The following is a 10,974-nucleotide window of genomic DNA, read 5'->3' as shown; positions in this document are numbered from 1 at the left end:
TCAAGGGTACGCTTGGTACCTGAGAGTGACCTATGGTCTGGGGGGGTGGCATTTTCGTGTAGTGTTCCCACCTGTGATTTTAACCAATAGTTTTTGCTAGCCACCCTTCCCTACCACTATTGAAAAATGTCTTCAGCCTATCCGAGGGCCTCACCCCCGCGATGCGTCCTCGCTCGGAGGTTTCGTGGGACCTTCCGCGGAGAAGATAGACAGAATTCATTTCACCGCGCTACGAGTCGTTCTTGAGAAATTAGTCAGTATTAATAGTCATTTGTCCTCCTAAAACAGGGGTGGTCCTTCGAAAAAACGAACCTAGTAAATTTAGTCGGCACACCACGTGCAAAATCGACAAATCTCGACAGTTATTTGCAAGTACCACGAGCACATCCTAACACATTATAAGATTAGTGTACAAAATTTATTTTACAAAAGGTTACTATATACATACTAGTATTGTTTTACAGCATTTTACGGTCAATTTAATTCTCCCTTACACACCACGTCCATTTTTCTTTGCAAAAAACTCATTGTTTAGACAATGTTCCATTGCAAAATTGAATAAACTAAATCCAGAAACTGTTAGGAAGGTGTAAAAATGGAAAAAATGGAAAATATCCCGAAATTCGAGCAAAAACTTCGAAACTAAACTAACGCCATCTCATGTTTGGCTGTGCGAACTAACGACTCTTTACTAGGAACACAGAATGTGAACAGAGGTATTAGACAAGAATCGCACTACTGTGCGAGAAGGATAGAGAGAAAATGTTTCTTATTGGTCGGCGGGCCGCTAAGCTCCGCCTCTCATGCCCTAAATAAAATCAACCAAGGGAAAATCATTAATAACACATTATTTACGATAAATTTTTGAACTTTTAGTATTGAAAAATGCAGCAACTTTTACATATAGATTTTAATCCATTAAACCCTTTCAATAATTAATTATTAACAACTTTAGTACGGGATGTCAGGAACAATATCGCATACCTTCACGATTTTTCAATAATTTCATAGCTTCTTACTAAATTCTCATGCAACTAACTGCATACATCTGAAAGGTAACTGCTTTAGCTACATTTAGATATAATTTTTATTAACATGTTCGGTTTGGTTTAAGAGTTATTAAATATTATATGGAAGAGTCCCCTATTCATAGTATCGAATATAGTCAACCGTTATAAATAATTGCTAATATCTAATAAACCACATTACTTATGGTTATTAAACTAATTGCAGTATATAAATAAAAATCAACTCTACAAAAGTCTATATTTTTCTATCCTTGTTTACCTGTATTTCTAAATACCTGGACGAGTAGTAAGCACGAATAAATATATTGGAACACACGTATGTGATGAATCTCTACTAATAAACAATTACGTTACTTTCTTATTTGTAATTTTATAGTTACGTTTAATTCCAATTTCAACCACTACTAATGTTGTAATCTTATTCTATGCTGAATCAGTAACGTTGGTAGCGACACGAAAATGGTAAGAGTCTTTACGGTCCCAAAGCCTCTGACAAAAAGTCCCATAAATGTTAGGTGAATAATGTACGTCGTCTGTACTATTACACTGGTTTAAATTTAGCGAAAAGCACCTGTAGTTTTTTCAAATAATGTATTTATAATTATTACGATTTATATAAACAACTCGATGTGACAGTTAGTACAGTTTATTTATTTATATACGCGAGAAAATGTGTCGATTAAGGAAAAAGTAAGGGATAGATAAATGAACAAAGAAAAAAGATATCATATAAAGTAATTTTCATTGTTTATTGTTTCTTTAATATGTCAACTAGAATTTTGCATACACTTTTGTAGCCTAAGTACAATAACAGAAAATAATCTATTGAATCATACAATTCTTATTTCTATTAATTAAACTTCTTACTCTAAATATGGAATGGTTCTGGTGTTTAGATATGTAACATTTTTTAATCGTACTTTTAGAAATTCCAACGACATATTGATCATAATTTAAACTTTAATTGTTATCAAACTACTATATTTTTTTTAGCAAGTTCAAACAATTATTCAATTTCATCACTTTTGTCTTATGATCAATGATTTTTAACTATTTGAATTGTTTACAAATTTTTGCTAAATTAATTCGTTGGAAAAAATGCTACAGATCTATAACACTTACAGCTTATTTGTAATTTATGTCACACAATTATTCTATGTTAATCACACGCTGTGTATAAAACTAGCAGAACTGTATAAATGATTTGTTTGATTTAGAATTGCACAGCTAACAACCATTTCAAAAATTAACATTTTTGATGGAATGATCAGTTGTAAATATTGTAAAAATATACAATTGCACTTATTTCCCTATATAGATCTGTCCCATTCGAGTAATGCTATTATCCAAATTGTATAATGTGCAATATCATGATTAAAATGTTTGAAAATATAAAAAATTACAAATCAAAATTTGACAGTTTGAAAATTGCATCATTTCTCTATAGGTAAATGGGTATATAATATTGAAGTATGAAAATTATTTTGGTAATTCACAAATACTTGCATAAACCCACCTCTATAATTAGCTTGAATTATAAATTGATTCATAAGTTGCACATACAAACTTTAACATTTAAACTAAATAATAATATTGCTATATCAGAGAATAGAAGAGCATTTTTTTCTTTTTTCATCTCATATAAATTTTTTTTTAATATTTAAATCAGTGCAATCTTATATTAATTTACATTAATGGAAGTCAATAATTGAATTTTCTAAAAAACCACTATTCATCTGAATGAAGCATATGCTAAGTATAATTTGATTCTTCAAGAATATCTTGGTTTATTACATTTGTATAACAAACTAGTTGAATCTGGGCAAATAAACTTATAAATTCAAACTAAATGGATTATAATATCGGATGATAAAATGCTATATTTATAGTTTTGATGCATTTGCTTTGCTTGGACATTCCATATTCTCAACTAAGACACTTGAAAACAATTTCTAAGTTCTTAGGTTTTCTATGAAGCACAGCACACATGTCACCAAACAGATACAATTTTTCATCACATAATTATTCATATTTATAAAAAGATTTTAGATTTTGTTTGTCTTTCTACAATTTACATGTGATGTATGTCCATATTACGTTAAATGTGTATAAGTAATATTATGCATATTTGAACTTCAGATGCATATAAATTTCTTAAAATTTAGGCACATAGAACACACAATGATATCATAAAATATCTGCATAACAAAGCTTCAATCTTGAGAGCATTTTTTCTAGTTACATAGCCATATAGTTTACTTTACATACATGAAAGTGTTTAAGGAACATACCTATTCAAATAGTTTTTATATTAAAATTATGGTAAAGACTATAAAAACAGAATTATAATATACAAATTTATAGAAAAATTATTTAGTTTATGTTTCTTTAAGTGATGATCCATTTTTAATGTTTTCATGATTGCAGCATATGTTATGCATATATTATACAAGAATATTTGAAGTAGTTTCATTTGTCCTTATATGACATATATAACACGATACGACAAATACTGTTAGGTGTATTTTAAGGCACTCGTGCGAATAATATATGAAACAGTTAAAACAAACTTATGAAACAAAACATTAAGTGGAATAATAATCAATAGACTTATATATATGTATATAATTTTCTTCTATTTGGTAGAATTTAATGATAAAACTAGGTCTTTCGGTAAAGTGACTTTTACTGCATTCTTATTCTTTGGAATGTAAACCAGGAAAAAAGAAAATTATAAAATAATTGTTGATATAGTCTGTTAACCCTGTATTAGTATAACACCTGTTTTTTTTAGCCTCTTAACAAGGAATATATTTATTCCATTCTTCTTTGTAGCCAGGAACTCATTTCTTTAAGGATCTTTCCCACTCCCAATATGTGTATATTAATATAATAATAAGAAAAACATTTGTAACATTTAAAACAATTAAAAACTTTGTTATTTGTATAAACAGTAACTCATTAGGCACATTTAAACATTTTGAATCAACGTAAACATGACAGGGGAGTGAACAGGTATCATAATATTATGTGTAAATATATTAGTGAACTATGAGATGTTATTACTTATATTAAACAACTCATAAAGTAAGAATGATTAAGATTTTAGTTGTCACTCATTACAACTTTCTCACTTATAAACAGAAAAGGAATAATATTTGTACTTGTTAAAAATAAATAGAATAGAAATTTGATTAAAAATCACAGTAGTGGGGGCAATCTGATTTTACACATTTGAAAATTTATAATTAAAATGAAATTGTTCAATGTTCATACATTCCTATTGTATGAATATGAAAATTCCAACACCTCATAGTTCATTCTATCTTGTAACATATAGTATAGACATCTTTTCTACCCCTTAACTACCCCTGCATCAAATATATAATTTTATACAAATGTAACTGTATATACTTTTAGGTCTGTTTAACGTTGAAAGAATATATATCTTTCTTTTCTTCTTTAAACAAGAATAGTAAATGTGTGTGTGTGTGTGCGCGCGCACGCGCGCGTGTATTTATACATTGTATATATAAGTCTTTTTCACAATATAAATAAAAATTTATAACGAGCACATTCACTTACTGTATTATTTATATTTTCATTTGTACAAATAAGAGACTGTGTAGTCCTCGAAAACTATAAATAGTCTAACGTATACTTCTTTTTTGTTTGCTAAAATCTTTGGCTAAATATCTAACTATTTAAAATAATTTTTTTTTCATTCAAGTAACTTTTTTTATATATATTAATATATAATTGGTAATAATATTATCAATATCGGTAATTGTAGTAAACATGTACAATTTCATTGAGATTAAAAGTGTCACAGAATTCATCTTCTATTTATCGTTATAGTACTTTTTTCAGAGGTACTTACATCATTTGTTCCAGTATAGGTAATCACAGGAAATGCATGTATGCAGCCAAATTCATTTGTAATAAATCATTCTTTCATCTTAAGATTGTGTTGTGTATACTCAACACATCTTGCAACATCCTATAAAACACAATTGATCAATTGTTTAGAACTTGTTTGCAAAATAAGCAAATGTACATCAGTTATCATATTCATACCTGAACAGCAATTTGTAGAGGTGTTAACTCCCCTATGGAACAGTCATTGCGAATCACATTTGCTGGCAACAGTCTTGGACAAGGTTTACCAGTAAACAGAATGAAAAGCGCGTGAATGCTTTTACGCTGCGTCAGTTCCATATAACGATGTTGGTATCCAGCTAAATGCCGACGGTGTCGTGAAGTCGTCGGGAACCATCTCTCACATAAATTACAGTATCTTTTATGCTTTATTGTTGCCTGTAACGAAGCATTAAAATCACCTCCATTCTATAATTGAATAGAAATTTTTCAATTCTCCAAAATCAATAAATATATCTACCTTTTCATGATAAGCTAATTGCGTTATAATATCAGCGATGGTCATTTCACAGTCTTTATAGGAATGCTTTTGGTTCTCCTCAACCTTCTCAGTCTGACTTATCACTTTGCTCTCTAATTTAGCTTCATCTACCACTTGTTCAACCTCGTCTAGATTCGTTATAACAGGCGGAGATCTGGAACTATCTCTATCTGAACTGAAATCGAAATTTAAAACAAACTCTGGCACTAATAATGGCATATTATCTTCCTTTGTCTTTGTTTCATTCGAACTATCATTGTCTTTTTGATTTTCATTGCTACCATTAGTTTTTGTTTCTGATTCTTCTGTGTGAGGACACCCTGCATCATTATTAGTTTTATTGGACTGATCAAAAGCATTAGTGGATGTTTCATTTATCGTTGTTTCAACAAGTTTCTTAGAAGCTTTCAGAGAAATTGTAGTCACCTCAGGCACACTACTGTCTCCACATGTAGAAGCTGTAGGACCTTCCTCCGTAAGATAATGTTCATCCTGTTTGAAATGTTTCTCTTCAATTTCAACTTTGTTCTCCAAACTGCTAGATTTCCTATGCATCTTCAACTTATTATTATCATTGTTAGAAAGTGTCTCTTTGGACTTGACAAGTGATCTTCCAAGATCCTTGAAACTGAAACTTAAACCCTGCTTCTTTTCTGCAACTGTCCTAGGTTTGCATTTCCTGTTCTCTGTACCCGCATTTTCAGGTCGAGTCAGACACTTTTTTAGTGTCTCCTTAGCAGCTAACACTTCCTTGACTAATAAGTCATTACAATAGTAGTAATCATTTGACTTCTTCTCCAAGTTTTGTGACTGTTGGCTCTCAATAGATGTACATTCACTCTGACTGAATATATTCTGTAAGGAACATTGAAATTCACCGAAGTATGTCTTTATTGGTCCTTCTTCATTGTACTTGCTCTTAGAATGCGACGCATAGTCAGACTGTTGCATGTTTTTATTGTCAATCAGCTCCAATTCCAGTTCCAATTGAGTTGGTATCGCATCTTCTATATTTATTCTACTAGCGTTCTCAAATTCAGAATCCTTTGCCTCATCTTCACTGCTGTCTGGTGATGCTGGTAGAATTTCTATTGTGGTCTGACTCTCATCTGAAGAATCCACCTTAATTATCGAATCATCGTTGTCGTACTTACGTGGACGCATCGCAGAGTTAAGAAATGTGTCCTCTATAGAAAGTGTGCTTTCCTTGGTCCCAAAAGATGAGTATTCCTTCTTCACAACCATCAGATCGTTGTCTCCGTTCATTAGTATATTTCTAAAGGAATGTTTTATGACTGTTTCTTTCGTTTCGTTCTCACTCTCTACCTGTTTATTTTGAGAAATCAATTTTCTCTTTTCCTTTCTCTTCAAACTTCTATTCTCATCATCGATTGATTTGAAATCAGATACTTTATTGATATCTCCTAAATTTCTATCCAAATCTGTGTCCATTTTCATGTAAGCAGAATCTGACAATCTTCTCTGTTTGCATTTAACTGGAGACAAATTGGACACCGAATTAGACCTACATAATTTTACCTTGTTATCGTTTATCGAAGTCTCGCTGCTAATATCATTAATATTATTCTTAACCGAGTCAAAAATGTTTTTTAACGTTATCTTCGATTGCTTCAAGTCCTTGACCATGTGATCTAAAACTTCCAGTCTCTGCAGCTGCACCATTGGTTGCCATTTGGACGTTTCTGCAACAGAGGTCTTTTTGCTTTTGCTGATTTCACATTTAAACTCTGCACCGATCTGAGTTCTCTTTATTATGACTTTGGGTATCTTCTCAATTATGCACTGAGGGAACTTCTTCAGTTCGTCGTTAATCGACGGAATGTTACCATACTTTGTAGAGTGCTTCAAGTCTTCCTCCTTTGTTCTTTTGGTTTTTTTCAAAAGTACTTTAGAAACATTTGAATCTTTCCCTCTGTTCATCTCCGGTGATGAAGATCTACTTTCTTCGTGTCTCTTTAGTTTCAACTTCGGTATCCTTTCAGCCTCTGTATCGCTAATCATCGACTCTCGAAAATTCTTGCCCTCATCGTCAGAGTCTGTAGCTTCTGATCCTGAACTGTCCTCCAGTTCGAACTTCCTACACTCCTGCGTTTTGAGTTTCTTGATCGTCACTTTTGGAACGCTCCTCATGGTAGCTTTTCGCTTTAAGTACAGCTTTAAATCTTTGGACGATATATCCTCTAATTTTATTTTCACCTTTGGTACCTTATTTTCATAATGATTATATTTCAAAGTGTATGACTCAGAGTCGCTATTAGCCACGTCCATACTTTCATCGTTCTGCTCTGGAAGAATAGATTGTGCTTTATCAGGTTTAGTTTTCTCTAAAATTTCAACTGTTGGGGTCGCTGAACGGGATCTATTCTTCATGATGATCATTTTTGGTATTTTTGGACGTATCTCTGATAACAATTTTGCATCGTATCTATTGTAGCTCTCAGAAGAGTCTGTGTGATCCAATGAGCGCTCTGATCTTGTACTCAATGCATCTGTCTTCTTTATGACAAGCTTAGGTATTGTTTTCACCTCTGTACTACTCTCTGATGAATTATTTGAGCCTTTGCAAAGAACTTGTTCCAGAGAGTGGCATTGCTTCTCTTTATCTTCATTATTTTCAGCTTCATCTTTGCTGCTTTCAATATCTGTAGCTGGAGAGCTTTTGATAGTACAATACATGTTCAGAATAGGCATTTCTTTCTCCATTGAAGAATCTCGACTGGGATTTATTTCATGCTCAGATACATTTGGCAGGTCTTCTGAAGAACTTTCGTTTTTTGAATTGTTAATTATTACTTCTTGTTCTGCTGAAGTTTCTTCTGTGTCTGGCAGAACGACTCCTACACCATCTTTATTGGATACAGTTACATTTTCAGCAAGATTATCATCTTTAGTGTGAATATTCTTCTTAGAAAAATCAGTAAAATTTGATTGTTCAGTGATTAGATTATGTATATGTTCAGAATTTACATTTATTTCCTCTTCATGTTTAGTAGTCTTGACAGTAATATGTTGTGAATCATTTGACTGCACCATCTGAGATTCTGGTTCCTCTTGGTTTACTAGTGAAGTGTCTTTTGATGAATTATCATCATTTTGATTTTTTACAAGCTCCGTGTTTTCTTCTTCGTACTTTTGTTCTTCATGTAGAATTTCAACTTCTTCACCAAGTTCAATGCTTTCTTCTTTTACTTCTAAAATATTTTCTTCGTTGATATTTCTCTCATATTTCTCCATTGTTTCATTAGCTAAATTATCGAATGTTTCTTGTTCTAAAGATTTTTGTGAAATATATTCAATCTCATTATTGGATTCTACCTGACATTCTGAAACTTTTCTTGTTACATTAGCTTCAGACCCTGGTTCATTAATTTGATCATTTTCTAAATCTTTGTTAGTTTCTGCATGTTTTACATATTTGGGATTATTTTCAGCTTCTAGAGAAGATCTTTGACCACCAGACATTTTTATATCACTTCCTTCCTTTCCTTCCTCTTCTTTGATATCTGTTTCTTTTACATGATTCTCTTCGTCATCTTTTTTCTCTTCAAGGACACCTAAACTGGTCTCCTGCTTCTCTTCATTGAGCAACTTCAAATTCGACGATTCATTCTTAGCAATTGCACCTTCCTCTTCATTTTCAAAAATAATTCTATCTTCGAGTTTATCGATCACTGCATCTGTACATTCGTTATTCGAATTTTTATTCTGATTTATCTCAAAATTTTCTGAAGCCAATTCTGAATTATTTAACTTTAAAGATTTATCTACATTACTCTCAATATTTTCTTTTTCGTTCGACTGCAATGGAGTCCTTGAAGTTTCTGATTGCACATTAGAAACAAGATTAACTTCATAATTATTACTAGTACTACCACAATATACAACACCTTTATCAATATCAAGAGTTTGAGGCTGAACTACCTGTGTCTCTTCCAAATTCACATCCTTATCTTTATCCAAGTTATCACCAACTACATTATCCTTTCTACTCATACGTTCCTGATCTATCTCATCAGTAACCTCATTTTTCTGCAACTTAGATACACTTGCAGTTTTATTATCAATAACCTGATTTTTCTTGCAATTACTTGCCTCAGCAATGCGATTCTTGCTACGATCCACTATTTCTTCATCACTATCACTGCTGATGTACAATTTGTACAATTTGTTCACCTTATAGTGATCAGAGCAAACAACATTACTATTCCTAATGCTGTGAACATAGTCCTTATACTTAACGTGATTTCTACCACAAAACTCATCTGAATAATTCCTTTCCCTATCATACAGATACTTGGTATTCTTATATTCATACTTCTTCCTTTCACTAAGACCATGATGCCGCTTCTTCTTGTACAATCTTCGAAACTTCGAATTGTAATAGCTGTTCCAAGTATCCACGTAGTGGGGTTTCGTGGTGGAGGAGCAAGTCTCTCTCCTTCGAGTCTCCATTATCAGCTCGTGATAGGTGAACCTGCTGTTAGGGCTGTAAGATATCTTTCCATCTTTGGTAGTGTATACAGGAACTGTATGCAGGTCTTCCAACTTATCTGAGCTTGAGAAAATCGGATTCACGTATCCGCTACTACTTTGGAACATGTCGCAGTCTTCGAAAATGTCGTCTATCTTTGGCTTCTTCCACTTACCCGCGTAACCCTCCTCTTCCACCTCATCATCTATGCAATGGACACGGTCCAAGCTCACTCCAGAGCATTTATTGTATTCCAATTTATCAAAATTAAAGTCCAGATTGTTCAGGCTGTTTATCGATTTTGTACTCAGCTCGATGAGACTGTTCTCTGGCAGTTTTTTCAAGCTCTTCGAGTAAGACACGCTGGCTACCTCTTTTTCTATTATACCTGAAGTATCCAAACTCGTAGAACCTTGTTTTTGTACTCTCACCATATGATCATCCTCCGTATAAGTAGAACCATCCTCCCTGTCGCCCTCTGATCTATTCTTTCCCTTAATTTTATTATTTGCATCGTCTATGGCAGTATTAGATATTGCACACTTTAATTTAATTGTATCAAGGTGATCATCGATATAATTAGTAGCATCGATTACCTCAATCTTTGATGTATCCTTTGAGGATTTATTAAAGGAGTAACCGCCTGAAGTCAAATTGCACGTTTCCTTGGAAACTATAGGACTGATTTCTTCGTTCATTTCCAACGAAGCTCTTCCACCTTTTTTGAGCGTGGCACTCAAATTTATCTGTGTATCGTTCTTAGTTTGATTCGTCTCGATGGCATCTACTGTTACGTTAGACATTTCAGACAATTTTAATTTGCCTTCTTGATCCTTGGCGTGCAATTTACGTTGGCAGTCTAACGTGTTCGAAAAAGATAGTGAATCCTCTATCTCGTACAGGTTACGATCATCGTATAGCAACCGTTTGTTCTGCTCCTGTCCCTTCGAAGTTCTGTCTGTGCACGACACGTTGATTTCGATCTTAATTCCCTCCAAAGAGTCCTTCATATGCTCCTGAACCTTGTCTCCTAA

General features: G+C 32.9%; 1 protein-coding gene across 1 annotated transcript in view; it reads right to left on the bottom strand.

The window, feature by feature from the left end:
* Positions 1-4,974: 4,974 nt before the first annotated feature.
* Positions 4,975-10,974, bottom strand: part of LOC108577242 — an 11,415-nt gene continuing 5,415 nt past the window's right edge. The window contains exons 4-6 of the mRNA XM_017940375.1: positions 5,428-10,974; positions 5,106-5,345; positions 4,975-5,028 (exon numbers count right to left, since the gene is read on the bottom strand). The exon at positions 5,428-10,974 is cut by the window's right edge and continues 24 nt beyond it. Of these exons, the coding sequence (XP_017795864.1) occupies positions 4,975-5,028; positions 5,106-5,345; positions 5,428-10,974 (5,841 nt within the window). The remainder of the gene's footprint in view (positions 5,029-5,105; positions 5,346-5,427) is intronic.

This window comes from Habropoda laboriosa, unplaced genomic scaffold, assembly GCF_001263275.1.
Source record: "Habropoda laboriosa isolate 0110345459 unplaced genomic scaffold, ASM126327v1 scaffold698, whole genome shotgun sequence".
Lineage (NCBI taxonomy): Eukaryota > Metazoa > Arthropoda > Insecta > Hymenoptera > Apidae > Habropoda > Habropoda laboriosa.
Note: the sequence above shows the minus strand (reverse complement) of the source record. Positions and strands in the feature narration are given on the sequence as shown.